At 44.3% G+C, this 15,154-nt stretch overlaps 1 protein-coding gene across 1 annotated transcript in view; it reads right to left on the reverse strand.

The window, feature by feature from the left end:
• LOC132815114 (cadherin-2-like) overlaps positions 1-15,154 on the reverse strand; it is a 59,267-nt gene that overhangs the window by 15,270 nt on the left and 28,843 nt on the right. Inside the window, exons 8-12 of the mRNA XM_060823888.1 lie at positions 12,720-12,854; positions 9,040-9,225; positions 2,227-2,516; positions 1,183-1,328; positions 186-410 (exon numbers count right to left, since the gene is read on the reverse strand). Of these exons, the coding sequence (XP_060679871.1) occupies positions 186-410; positions 1,183-1,328; positions 2,227-2,516; positions 9,040-9,225; positions 12,720-12,854 (982 nt within the window). The remainder of the gene's footprint in view (positions 1-185; positions 411-1,182; positions 1,329-2,226; positions 2,517-9,039; positions 9,226-12,719; positions 12,855-15,154) is intronic.

Genomic DNA, 15,154 nt, shown 5'->3' on the forward strand with positions numbered 1-15,154 from the left:
ATTGCAACATTTAAGAGGCATCTGGATGGGTAAATGAATAGGAAGGGTTTGGAGGGGTATGGGCTGGGTGCTGGCAGGTGGGACTAGATTGGTTTGGGATATCTGGTCAGCATGGACGGGTTGGACCGAAGGGTCTGTTTCCGTGCTGTACATCTCTATGACTCTATGACTGTACGCAATCTTACCATTTCTCATTAAAATCTTCCACTTGTCTTTGACGCCTGGTTGATCCATGAGCTTGAAATGATACGGAGCTGCGTTCGGATAGGAATCTGCATCGTGTGCTGTGACAAGCAGAGATTTTGCTTGCTCACACATACAAGGCTGGAGATTGTGAATGAGGGGAATATTGTCGTTCTCATCGTCCACATCAAGGACCACAGTACCCGTGGCTGTTTTAGGAACAGGTCCTGTGAGAGAGAGAGCGAGAGAGAGCAGGAGAAAGAAAGAAAAATCTCTTTATTGGAGAACAGAAATCTAATAAAACACATCTTGGACACAGGACAATCTAAAATAATGACCAGCAGGAAATGTCTTAACAACCGCAGAGAGAAAGAGAATGACCAATGTCAGTGTTTTCAGGGAGTGTTGCAGGTATGGCTGGGAACACACAGATGGAAGCTTAGCAAGGATGGGTCAGGCTATCATGTCGGCAGAAAGAGGGTCTGGAGAGAAGCTGGCCGCTTGGGGTTAAGGGATTCGGCTGATCAGGGAAACGAGGAGTTGCTGCGATTGGCCGAAGGGGAGTGTGAGGGGCCTCGGGGATGGAAGAGAATGAGGCCTCCCTGAATCACAAGCAGCATTTGAAAGTTAAAAGGAATGTTTTAGAACTGAGGTGAGGAAACAAATTTTCACTCAAAGAGGAGTGAAGCTGTGGAATTTTCTACCACAGAGCCCTGAATATGTTCAAGGAAGAGATTGATAATTTTTAAATTGTAAAGCCATCGAGAAAAAGAAAGCAGGAAATTGTATTTGGATAGAGGGTCAGCCATGATCATATTGAATGGCGTAGCAGGCTTGAAGGGCTGAATGGCCTACTCCTGCTCTGAAGTTTTATGTTTCTATTTGCTTCTGTTAATCAGACAATAAACACCTTCCATATTATTAAATACTTTCTATCTTCCTTCACATTAAAGCTGAATGTTCTGTTCAAAGTCAATCCCTCTTGAACTCCTTACTCACCTTCGTTATCGATGGCCAGGACAGTTGCTGTGTATTTCCCATCAAAAACATGAGGTGACTCACGATCAGGCATTTTGTTCAGTGTTATCTCTCCGGTAACAGGGTTAATATTGAAGAAGTTCGCTGGATCAGAATACTTTGCATATCTGTCCGAGAAAGCAGGAGTGTGTGTTAGTACTTGTGGGCATTAATACAAAATCACACACATACACACAAAAACACATACATGCACGGACACACACACTCACAGACGCACACACTCACAGACGCACACACTCACAGACGCACACAGACACACTGATAGATACACACACATTCACACAAAAACACATACACACACAGACACACACACGCACAGACACACATACACACAAAAACACATACACACACAGTCACACACACACAGACACACACACACATACACACAAAAACACATACACACACAGTCTCACACACACACAGACACACACAAAAACACATACACACACAGACACACACACAAACTCACTAACACACAATAACACATACACACAATAACACATAGACAGACAGACACACGGACACACACATACACACACACAGACAAACAAAAACACACACACATACAGACACACACATACACACAGAATGCATACATACACATGTGCAGCCAGGTTAGGCAATGGTAGTGGTAATGTCACCAGATTGTTAATCCAGAGACCCCTGTATTGATCTGTGACCCTGAGTTCAAATCCTGCCATGGAATATGATGGAATTTGAATTCAGTTAAAAAAAGCCTTGAATTAAAATCTCAAATGGCCATGAAACTCATTGATTGTCGGGAAAACCCATCTGGTTCATTAATGTCCTTAAGGGAAGGAAACTGCCTTCCTTACCTGATCTGGCCTATATGTGATTCCAGACCCACAGCAATGGGGTTGACTCATCATGGCCCTCTGGGTAATTAGGGATGAGCAATAAATGCTGGCCTGGCCAATGACACCCTCAGCTGGTGATTGAATGAAAATACACACACACACACACACACCATGGCCTTCCCGTTACCTGGTGTGTTCACTTTCTTTCCCAGTGTCAGCACTGATGGCTGGATATTTTCCGAATGATTGGCCAACCTTAACTTTTGTTTGATCCTCACTAACAGTGAGCTTCTTTGTTGTTGGTTTAAATGAAAAGCCTTCTTTCTTGTCATTCACGTTGACTTTGATTCTGATTGGTTTACCCACAGATACCATTCCACTTCCTCCTCCTCCTCCAGTAATTGACGAGTGATAGGCTGCTTTATTGGAGACTTGAAGGACCAAATTCCTGATTTGTGCTTCTTCATAATCCAGTTCCTGTAAGGGGAGGGTGGGTCAGCACAATGGGAATAAGGTATCAAATGCTGAGTGATGCAGGGGGAAACCAAATGAAACCTCACCTGAGAAAATCTGTCTAGTTAAAATTCTAAATCATACGAAGGATGTTTCAAGAGATATGGGCCAGGAGCAGGCAGGTGGGACGAATTTAGTTTGGGATTATGGTCAGCACAGTCTGTTTCCGTGCTGTAGGACTCTATGACTCTAAATTCACAATTCAAATCCAGGTCCCCAGATCATAATACCTGGGTCTCTGCATTATTAGTATAGTCCATTGCCTCCCCAGTCCAGCCTTTGCGACCGGTTCCAGCACTCCATAAAATCATGATGCATTTTAGCTAATTCCATCAATCCCCCTTTGCCCAATATCCTTCAATACTTTTGAATAATACCTTTCCTAACCTCAGCATTAAAATTAATAATCTGTCTCATTCCACTGACCATTTGTAGCCAACCCTATTTCATCTATTTGTACCTGAGACATCCCTACAAAAGGAGAAAGTGAGGACTGCAGATGCTGGAGATCAGAGCTGAAAAATGTGTTGCTGGAAAAGCACAGCAGGTCAGGCAGCATCCAAAGAGCAGGAGAGTCAACGTTTCGGGCATGAGCCCTTCTTCAAGATTGAAGCCATTCCTGAAAAAGGGCTCATGCCCGAAACGTCGACTCTCCTGCTCCTTGGATGCTGCCTGACCTGCTGCGCTTTTCCAGCAACACATTTTCAGCCCACGTCCCTACAAAAGGACTGGCTCTAATGTTTAAACTCCATTCACCCATTTTAGAGTCATACAATCAAAGAGATGTACAGCATGGAAACAAACCCTTCGGTCCAACCCGTCCATGCCAATCAGATATCCCAACCCAATCTAGTCCCACCTGCCAGTACCCGGCCCATATCCCTCCAAACCCTTCCTATGCATATACCCATCCAGATGCCTCTTAAAGCATTTTGGACTCAAGCAATGGAAATTCTTTCTCTCTAATTGTCCTATCTTAAACACCTCAAGCAAATCCTCCTTAACCTTATAAATTCTCGCGAATGCTACACTTTTTTTTGTGTTCTCTCCTAGCAATGTAACCCTTGGACTCCCTGTATAACTCTATTCCACACTTAGTCTAGGATTCTTCAGGAAAGGAAATCTTTCCATTCTTACTTGGTCTGGCCTACATGTGACTCAGAGCTTATTAGGGTTGGGCAATAAATGCCTATATCCCATGAAAAAGTAAGGAAAAATAAATAAGCAAATTAATCCTTCCTCAAATTGGTCATCCAATCAAACTCTCTGTTTTATTTTAGTGTTTGGAAATTCAGGAAGCTTTTCACAAAACTTCAAACGAAACTTTTGTGTTTTGTTCTAAGTTCTGAAACCTGTAAGCAGTGGGAAGTTCAGCAGGGAAAGTTACTGACAACAGGAGGTTTGAAAAGTGATAGCCCTTGAAAGGTTACATCAATAAAACACCATTCCCTGTGCACTGCAAAAATACACCATAAAGGGGGCTGGATTACAATTGCTAAGATAAATAAATTAAAATTATGTTCAACATGTACAAAATAGAAAATGCACAGCAGCAATAAACTGCCTTCATCTGGCCCCTTTATCACAGAAGGTTCCAGATCTTAGAATCCCTACAGTGTGGAAATAGGCCATTTGGCCCAACAATTCCACACTGACTCTCCAAAGAGCATCCTACCCAAACTCACCCACCTTTCCTATTCCTGTAAACCTGCATTTCCCATAGCCAATCCACCTAACCTGTGCATCCCTGGACACTATGGGCAATTCACCCTAACCTTTGGTCTGCAGAAGCACCTGGAGGAAACCGATCCAGAAACAGGAAGAACGTACAAACTCCACACAGATGGCTGGAATTGAACCCAGGTTCCTGGTGTCACGAGGCAGCAGTGCTAACCACTGAGCCACTGTGCCACCCCTTTAATCTAACACAACATCCCAAGATTATTCACAAGAGTGATTAAAAACGCCTGGCACTGATTCACAAGGAAGTACAAAAGGCAAATCTTAGTTGGAGAGATTGGTTTGAAGGTGAATGTTAGGGAGGGATTTCCTTCGGACTGAGGTTACTGAGAGAGATGGTGGATCCATTAAAACGGGAAATGTGCCAGAGGACAGAAAGAAAAGTGTGCAGACAACTCACAGGGGTGTGGCGCTATAGTACTATAACCCCAGATCCATTACTGGGCTTGTTAGTCCTAAAAGGGCAAACAATTGGAAAGGTGTTTGAACTCAGAGAAACAGAGCCATAATCTCACTGAATGGCTAAACTGAACTGAGGGGCTAAGGGACCTCCTCCTCTTACTGTGTTTCTATAAAGTCAGAAGTCACATGACACCAGGTTATAGAACATAGAACGTCGAAAAGTACAGCACAGAACAAGCCCTTTGGCCCACGATGTTGTGCCGAGATTTAATCCTAATGTCAAACATAGTTACTTAACCTACACACCCCTCAACTCACTGCTATCCATGTGCATGTCCAGCAGTCGCTTAAATGTCCCCAGTGACTCCAATGTCCAATAGGTTTAATCAAAATCACAAACTTTCGGAGCACTGCCCCTTCATTGGGTGAAGTGCTATCTCTATGTTCAGATAGATTAATAGAGCAAACACACTTTTCACCCAGCGAGAGACAATGACCTTGGGGCACCCGGGTTCAAATCCTGCCATGGCAGATGGCACAGTTCGAATTCAACAAATATCTGGAATTAAAGAGTCTCACGATGACCATGAGTTCATTGTCAGAAAAACCACATCTGGTTCACTCATGACCTTGAGGGAAACAAACTGCCATTCTTACCTGGTTTGCTGTACACGTGACTCCCAACCCACAACAGTACGGTTGATTCTTAACTGCCCTCTTGGCAATTAGGGATGGGCAATAAACGCTGGCCTGATCAGTGTTACCCTCATTCCCACAATGAATGAATAAAATAAGTTGGCATTGTCAAGGCAATTAGAATCCATAAAAGGTGGCACCTATCACCCATATTACCCAATGTTAGCAGCTGTTGGCATTCCATGTTCATACACCACAGTTTACAGAAGGATATTTACATTGTACCAATATACCATTGCAATTTACTGTCACGAGGATGTCTCATTACAATGAGATGTTGAAGACCACCATGGGCAGCACGGTGGCACAGTGGTTAGCACTGCTGCCTCTCAGCGCCAGAGACCCGGGTTCATTTCCCGCCTCAGGCGACTGACTGTGTGGAGTTTGCACGTTCTCCCCGTGTCTGCGTGGGTTTTCTCCGGGTCCTCCGGTTTCCTCCCACAGTGACAAAGATGTGCGGGTCAGGTGAATTGGCCATGCTAAATTGCCCATAGTGTTAGGTAAGGGGTAAATGTAGGGGTATGGGTGGGTGGCGGGTCGGTGTGGACTTGTTGGGCTGAAGGGCTTGTTTCCACACTGTAAGTAATCTAATCTAAAAATAAAACCTCTGTGTGAAAAGGTGGTGACCTATGAGGAGGAATTTGGGACAGCTGAGACTCTCCTATTTAGACATATATTTTAGGAAAATGTTATCAAACATGTCAAACTGGAAAATGTCATAGCCAAGAAAAACACATATCATATATTAATATTATTTAGCCTCATCATTGTGCTGGTTTAAAATGTCACACGATGGTCTGATTGGTCTACCTCTGCCATTATGTCTCATGGTTTTATTGTATGATGTGGAGGACTGGGGTGGACCAAGTTAAAAATCACGTAACACCAGGTTATAGCCCAACAGGATTATTTGGAATCACCAGCTTTCAGAGTGCTGCTCCTTCATCAAGTGGGGCAGGATCATAGGACACAGAATTTATAGGAGAAAGTGAGGACTGCAGATGCTGGAGATCAGAGCTGAAAATGTGTTGCTGGAAAAGCGCAGCAGGTCAGGCAGCATCCAAGGAGCAGGAGATTCGTCGTTTCGGGAATGAGAGTGTGTAACGGGCTCACCTGTACGGTGACATGAATCCAAGATCCCCGTTGAGGCTGGTTAATGTAATTAAATCATTCCTGAAGAAGGGCTCATGCCCGAAACGATCCTGCTCCTTGGATGCTGCCTGACCTGCTGCGCTTTTCCAGCAACATATTTTCAGCTCTGAATTTATAGCAAAAGGTCATAGTGTATTCCAACTGAAATGATATATTGAACAAATCTAGATTGCTGTTAAATCTTCCAGCTTTTTGAATGATTCCAGGTTTTAATTCATTAATATGTAAATCCCAAAACTTCTTTTAAGTCACATTCTCGAGATAACTTAAGGTTTTATTAAAAAAGGTGTAATCTCAGCACAGACATTACATTAACCAGCCTCAGCTGGGATCTTGGATTCATGTCACTGTACAGGTGAACCCGTTACACACTCTTATACATGACGATACTCACACACTCATATAGACCCTCTCTCATACACACGGTCACACACACATACACACACGTACCACCCTATAATGTACTTATGCACGCACACACACTTACACACTTAGACACACACACACGTACCACCCTCGAATGTACTTATGCACACATGCACATTTGCTTACACACCCACACACAAACAAACACACACACTCTCTCTCTCTCAATCTCTCATTCCCTCACATGCAAGCCTATGGACTGAATTCACATTTGCAGATTTATATTTGCAGATACATTCTATTTTGTTCAAAAAGCACACCATCTGTAGGCAGTCAGTCCATGTGACATTTCATTAATTCCTACTTTGGAAATAAAACCAGTCTGACTCAAGGCTGGGATACAGACTGACTCTAACACCTCACACCTTTAACGAATTGTCTGAGCTATCATCTTTTTTTATAAAACCTTAAATTATCTCAGGAATGTGACTTGAAAGAAGTTCTGGGATTTACATACTAATGAATTGAAATCTGCAACCCATTCAAAGCGATCAAAGCTTTAACAGCAACCGACGTTTGTTCAATACATCACATCAGTTGTGTGACATAATGATCTTTTGCTATAAATTCTGTGTCTATGATCCTACCCCACTAGCTGTCTGATGAAGGAACAGTGCTCTGAAAGCTTATACTTTCAAATAAACCTGTTGGATTATAACTGGTGTTGTGTGATTTTCAATTTGGTCTTATGACAGAGTAAAAGAGATCAGCTTGGATAAGACAAATAAGCTTTCCATCCAGCCTGAGTATTTACATGCATTGTACAAGATCAGAAGATTAGTGGGCAGCACGGTGGCACAGTGGTTAGCACTGCTGCCTCACAGCGCCTGAGACCCGGGTTCATTTCCCGCCTCAGGCGACTGACTGTGTGGAGTTTGCACGTTCTCCCCATGCCTGCGTGGGTTTCCTCCCACAGTCCAAAGATGTGCGGGTCAGGTGAATTGGCCATGCTAAATTGTCCGTAATGTTAGGTAAGGGGTAAAGATAGGGGTACGGTGGGTTGCGCTTCGGCGGGTCGGTGTGGACTTGTTGGGCCGAAGGGCCTGTTTCCACACTGTAAGTAATCTAAAAAGAAGAGGGCAGGCTGTGGTAAACAGTCACTTTGACCAGGAATCTGCCACAAATAACAGTGCATCTGGGACCTTTGATGATGAAAAATGCAGCTCATTACACAATTAGATCTAAAGGTAGAGAAAGTAACAGGAAAAGGAAATCAGGTAATCTAGTATGAAGTCCTGTCTGGAAAGAGAGATCTGAAAAAGGAGAGAAAGGTTGAGTTGCGAAATACAGAGAGAATGAAAAAGAGAGTGTGATAGTTAGGACAATCATTAACATTTTTACATCTTTAAAAATCTCTTGGTTTACTGACGACCATACAGTTCTAACATTTCCACAATATTGCAGACTTATGTACCTTGTAAAGTCCTTATGCCAATAGGTACCAGTCCTAACGTTCTGCATTGATGAAAAGTGTAATGAGAGTGATTGCTACAGATTCACAGGGAAACTTAGGGTAGGGCTTCTTTGAGAGTAAAGGGGGAGTCATTTGCAATTTATTGGCTTCCTTCGCCCCCACCCCAAGCTCCTGCTTTGACTAATAACATCCCCTTAATCTTACTGGACCATGGGGTGACTGTTGTCTCACTAGAGAGAGAGCGAAATGGATGATGATGGTTTAACCTGAGGGTTATCATGCCTCAGGTGAGGGGAGAGATGGAGAAGGAGAGTCCTTCATGGTTACCTCAGCCAGTGCGGGAATTGAGCCCATGCTGTTGGTGTCACTTTGCATTAGAAATCAGCTGTCCAGCCAACTGAGCTGTTTGTGGATCATTAACAATGTGTGGCATCAAATTTGCTATTTTTTCACCAAAATCCTTTGCCTCATATTGCACGTCACAAAATTTCAAGCAATCTTAGAAGAAAGAATCCTTAGTTTGGGTTGGGATAACTGGTCAGCATGGATGAGTTGAACCAAAGGGTCTGTTTCTGTGCTGTACATCTCTATGACTCTATGAATCTATGTTTCGCTGACTACATGCTATCGCAGACTTTATCAGGTTTCCACTGTTACCTTTTGAAGAACCAAGATTCCTTCATTTGTTTGTTCATCAACTTCGAACCTAAAATGTCCTCCTTCATTCCCTTCGATAATATCGAACTGGGCCAGCCAGTTATCGCTGAATTCTAGGTCATTGTCAAATACTTTGATGCGGGTGACCTCATCATTCAGTGAATTTTCTTCCACCGAGACTTCATACTGAGGACGAGAGCAAACAAAAGGCATTTCATTCCAATCACATGGTTGTCATCATGAGCTGATAGTACGACAGCAGGGAACATGCATTTAAGATGTATGTCACGAGGAATTAAGGGCTACAGGGAGAACGCTGGTAAGTGGAGTTGAAATGCCCATCAGCCATGATTGAATGGCGGAGTGGACTCGATGGGCTGAATGGCCTTGCTTCCACTCCTATGTCTTATGGTCTTATGGTCTTAAGATGTTGGGTGAGAGATTCAGAGAGAATGTGAGGAAGATATTTGGTTTAGTAGCCTTGACTAAATCCCAGATACCCATTAGTTTCTTGAAAAGCCTGAACCCCTCCCTGATTTACAGCTCTGACTGCCTGATCTCTGCTGTCAATATTAATGTCAATATGATTTACATCATTTTATATTATAATGTATTTGTTATTTACACTAAGTTAATAAGTTGCAACTGCCCTTAGTTCAACGATGGAGATTTTCGATATTGGTTTGATTGACACTTTTATTGAACTGTGATGAAAAGGAGTTTTTTTTAAACAGTGAAAAGCTATCAATGAATGACCTTTTAAAAAAAAATTATTTTACACACCCAACTATTTCTATAGGGTTCAATGTTTCTATACAGTAAATAGGGCAAATGGAAGTGCTGAACAAAAGCAGAAAATTGCTGGAAAAGCTCAACAGGTCTGACAGTGTCTGTGCGGAGAAAGCAGAGTTAATATTTTGGGCTGAGTCACTCTCTGGTTTCTCTCCAGAGATACTGTCAGACCTGCTACACACTGAAAGAAGTGTGGATGCTGTAAATCAGAAAAAAAAACAGACATTGCTGGAAAAGCTCAGCAGGCCTGACAGTATCTGTGGAGAGAAATCAGAAAATGTTAACTCTGCTTTCTCTGCACAGACGCTGTCAGACCTGCTGAGCTTTTCCAACAATCTCTGGGGTTTTTTTTCTGATTTAGAACATCCACACTTCTTTCGGTTTTTAACAAAAACCTGGTGTGGAAGTGCGGGCAGAAGAGGAGTGATTGATTTTACCTCCAAAAGGTTCCCTCAGCCAGACACTGTTTCACAACAGCTTCAAGATTCAGTGAAACATGATCCTTTAAGAATCTGGCCTGACATTATGAAAACTGTTCAGGAACGTGGAGATAACAAGGTTGGGAGTGTTGGGTGTGGACGAGTGAATCAGACCAGCCTGTAACTCTTAACGAGACATGGGGGAAATTGAAAGCATGGAAAATGAAATTGGGAATTTCAGAATTGGGACCCATTTGCCATTTTCAAAAGGCTCCTGAGTCAACTCATGTTGGCAAACATCTAGGTCAGTAGCCCAGGTGTAACATCATCAGTGACTACCATCACCTCTTTGCTTTCTGGATCCCATGACTCTGATTAAAAGGACAAACTCCTTTTATTGTTTTAAAGCTTTCGGGTTTCTCTGAGGCTACACTTTTCCAAAACTGGATCATTTGGAATCTATTGCCTCTCCTTGGGGTGGCATCGTGGCTCAGTGGTTAGCACTGCTGCCACACTGCACCAGGGACCCAGGTTCAATCCCACCCTTGGGTGACCATCTGTGTGGAGTTTGCATATTGTCTGAGGGGTTTCTTCTGGGTGCTCCGGTTTCCTCCCACAATTCAAAAATCTGCAGGTTAGGGTGAATTGGCCATGCTAAATTGTCCATTGTGTTCAGGGATGTGTAGGTTAGGGTGAACTGGCCGTGCTAAATTGTCCATTGTGTTCAGGGATGTGTAGGTTAGGGTGAATTGGCCGTGCTAAATTGTCCAATGTGTTCAGGGATGTGTAGGTTAGGGTGAACTGGCCATACTAAATTGTCCATTGTGTTCAGGGATGGATAGGTTAGGGTGAATTGGCTGTGCTAAATTGTCCATTGTATTCAGGGATGTGTAGGTTAGGGTGAATTGGCCATACTAAATTGTCCATTGTGTTCAGGGATGGATAGGTTAGGGTGAATTGGCTGTGCTAAATTGTCCAATGTGTTCAGGGATGTGTAGGTTAGGGTGAACTGGCCATACTAAATTGTCCATTGTGTTCAGGGATGGATAGGTTAGGGTGAATTGGCTGTGCTAAATTGTCCATTGTGTTCAGGGATGTGTAGGTTAGGGTGAACTGGCCGTGCTAAATTGTCCATTGTGTTCAGGGATGTGTAGGTTAGGGTGAATTGGCCGTGCTAAATTGTCCAATGTGTTCAGGGATGTGTAGGTTAGGGTGAACTGGCCATACTAAATTGTCCATTGTGTTCAGGGATGTGTAGGGTAGGGTGAACTGGCCATACTAAACTGTCCATTGTGTTCAGGGATGTGTGGGTTAGGGTGAACTGGCCATACTAAATTGTCCATTGTGTACAGGGATGTGTAGGTTAGGGTGAATTGGCCGTGCTAAATTGTCCATTGTGTTCAGGGATGTGTAGGTTAGGGTGAACTGGCCATACTAAATTGTCCATTGTGTTCAGGGATGTGTAGGTTAGGGTGAACTGGCCATACTAAATTGTCCCATAGTGTTCAGGATGTGTAGGATAGGGTGAATTGGCCATACTAAATTGTCCATTGTGTTCAGGGATGTGTAGGTTAGGTGCATTAGTCAGGGGTAAATATAGGGTAGGGAAATGGGTCTGGGTGGGTTATTCTTTGGACGGTTGGTCTGGACTTGTTGGGCTGAAGGGCTGTTTCCACACTGTAGGGATTCCATGATTCTTGGTCTTATGGCTAGATGGTTTGATGTCCCACATCTCTACATTAAACTACATGTGCCTTGTGTATATCAAAAAAGACGAGGAGAAAGTGAGGACTGCAGATGCTGGAGATCAGAGCTGAAAATGTGTTGCTGGAAAAGCACAGCAGGTCAGGCATCATCCAAGGAACAGGAAATTCGACGTTTTGGGCATAGTCCTGATGAAGGGCTTATGCCCGAAACGTCGAATTTCCTGTTCCTTGGGTGCTGCCTGACCTGCTGTGCTTTTCCAGCAACACATTTTCAGCTATATCAAAAAAGACCTAATGCTGCCAATACTGCCAATCAAACCACCCTCATTGAACCTGCCCGTCATCCATTGTCATCAAATTCACCAAATCGGGAATTTAAAGAACTGGCCAGAGACGGTGATAATGAAGCCACCGTTGGTTGGTGTAAAAGCCCCATCTTGTTAACAAACGCCATTCAGGCAAGGACATCTGCCATCCTTACCCGGTCTGGCCTACATGTGACTCCAGACCCTCAGTGATGGGGTCGACTGTCAACTCTGAAATGGCCAAGCACAAGCAAGAGAGACAGGCCAAGAGGAATTCGGGACAAACGGTAAATGTTGGCTTTTGACAATGAAGGCTGCATTCCACAGTAAGAGAGAGAGATTGAAAAGTAATCAATACTCTTGTAGTTCATCCCCCCCCCACTAGTAGTTGGTCCACAGCAGCAATGGTGCAGATGTTCAGACACTCTGATTACATCATTTATCAGAATGAAGTCTACCTCCTCCTTTTCCAATGTTGGAATGTTGTCATTAACATCCAGGATTCTGATCTGAGCATTCGCTGTGGAGAACAATCCTGATGCCTTTCCGTTTAAATCCCGGCCTTCCACTGTTAACGTGTACAGGTCCTGAACCTGAAGCAGGAAGAGAACAAGGAAAGAAAGCCAAATGACCAAGTCACAACATTTGCCTCCAGAAATGTTCCGTTGTCCTTTCCCTTGGATGGGGGACTTCACGACTCGGGAGCACATTGTTAAGGTCAGAGGAGAGAGATTTAAAAAAGACATGGGGAGGGGGGCAAATGTTTTACTCAGAGGGTGGTTTGCGTGTGGAATGAACTTCCAGAGGAAGTGGTGGATGCGGGTACAGTTACAACGTTTAAAAGACTTTTGGGTAGATACATGGATAGGAAAGGTTTGGAGGGATATGGGTCAGGAGCAGGCAGGTGGGACTATCTTAGTTTGAGATTACATTTGGCATGGACGGGTTGGACCCTATAAAGTTGCTTTCATTCTTGCTCCTCAACATGAGGTGAATAGAAGGAGGCCATTTGGCCCATTGTGTCGCCAGCAGCTCTATTGCCTATGACCAATCAGAATCCATTCAGCACGGCTAAGGAGCATGGTGGGCAAAGGAAGGCTGAGACCTAGGCAGGTTTCCACCCTCTCCAGGAGGTGTATGAGCAGAATTAGGCCATTTGGCCCGTTGAGACAGCTCCATCATTCAATGAAGCAGGTGTTTCTCAACCCCATTCTCCTGCCTCCTCCTTGTAACCCTTGATCTCCTTTGTGCCTCTCCCTCTGGTCCCCCTCGTCTTGATATTCCTGCGGATCTCCTGGGTGATGCCGGGGGTCAGGAGCAGGGTGGGATACGAGCCCCAATTCAGGGAGTGTGGGTGGAGATCCAATCCTCCAAGTTTACTCTGGAGATAAAACATTAACTCTGCACACCACTAGAGGGAGTATTCCAAGAAAATATTCTTAATCCCCAAGCACCCTGAACATTTGTTAATGAATTATAAATATTTGCGGGAATGACTCATCATCGGAGCATCATCCAATTAGGTATGAGTCAACTGTTTGGAGTTATTCTGACTGGCTGTGGAAAGGTGGGACACCATTGGGTTGGAGGTGACAGGCAATGGTGCAGCAGGATGGTTAGAGTTGGATAGGCCATGTAGTGTCAGCCCCAGGATTAGGTCAGTGAAGTGTTGGCAACCACTAGGGGGAGTTGATTCATTTTTCCGGCCGATTGCTCTATTTTCTCACGTTTATTGGTAAATTACACATGCAGGTGCCTTACAAGATGTGGTACAAGGCTGTGTCCCATCAGCAAGTCTGGTGTAGTGGTATAAAGCTATAAGACTTACCAGGTTTTGTTCGATTCATTCATGAGATGTGGGCATCACCAACCAATGACTACCCATCCAATACTGCCCTGCAGAAGGTAATGGGCCAAAGGGCCACTTTCTGCACTGCACAGATTCTATGATTCTATTGGTGAGCTAGCTATCTACCTGCCCATCTTCCTGCCCCACCTATCCACTCCATGCTTCTCACTGACCTATCACCATCACCTCCTACCTTCATCCACCTATTGCCAACCCACCTTCTCCAATAACCAGAGTAACCAGGCCCGCTGGAGGTGAAATCAGAGGCGTGAGTGATAGATGGATTGAAAGGAATGGCCTCAAAATCTACTTGTCTCTGAATCTTTGGGTCAGCACCCCCCTATCCCCCGTGAGGTGCTTCTCCAACTGTCTCCATTGAATAAAACATCTCGTTCCTGGATTGGCTGAGGACCAGGCCTTGACTGGCGGTCTTTAAGACCCAGAGGCACCCAGCTTTTGATTGGCTCGTAGCCTCTGGCGAACTCAGAGACCTGTGGTCAGTCTAGAATCTCACCCATCCTCTAGGAAAGTAAGCATTGAGTGCAGCGGGCAGCGAGGAAGGCATATGCTATGTTGGTCTACATAGTGAGAGGATTCGAGTATAGGAGCAGGGATGTCTTGCTGCAATTCATACAGGGCCTTGGTGACGTGACAGTTGGAGTATTGTGTAGAGGTTTGGTCTCCTTTATCTGAGGAAGGGTGCTCTGGCGATGGAGGGAGGGCAAGGAAGCTTGACCAGGATTGATTCCTGGGATGGCAGGACTGATGTATAACCAGATACTGGATCAGTTTGTGACTATATTCACCGCCGTTTAGAAGAATTGGGGGTGGATGGGAATCTGATAGAAACTATAAAATTCTAACAGGATCTGACAGGGTAAACTCAGGAAGGGTGTTCCCGGGGACCAGGGAGTCAGAACAAGGGGGTCACAGTCTAAGGATACAGGTTGAGCTATTTTGGACTGAGTTGAGGAGAAATATCTTCAACCAGAGAGTGGGGGAACCTATGGGATTCTCTGCCACAGGAAGCACTTGAGGCCAAAA

Source organism: Hemiscyllium ocellatum, chromosome 4 (genome assembly GCF_020745735.1).
Source record: "Hemiscyllium ocellatum isolate sHemOce1 chromosome 4, sHemOce1.pat.X.cur, whole genome shotgun sequence".
NCBI classification, from domain to species: Eukaryota; Metazoa; Chordata; class Chondrichthyes; order Orectolobiformes; family Hemiscylliidae; genus Hemiscyllium; species Hemiscyllium ocellatum.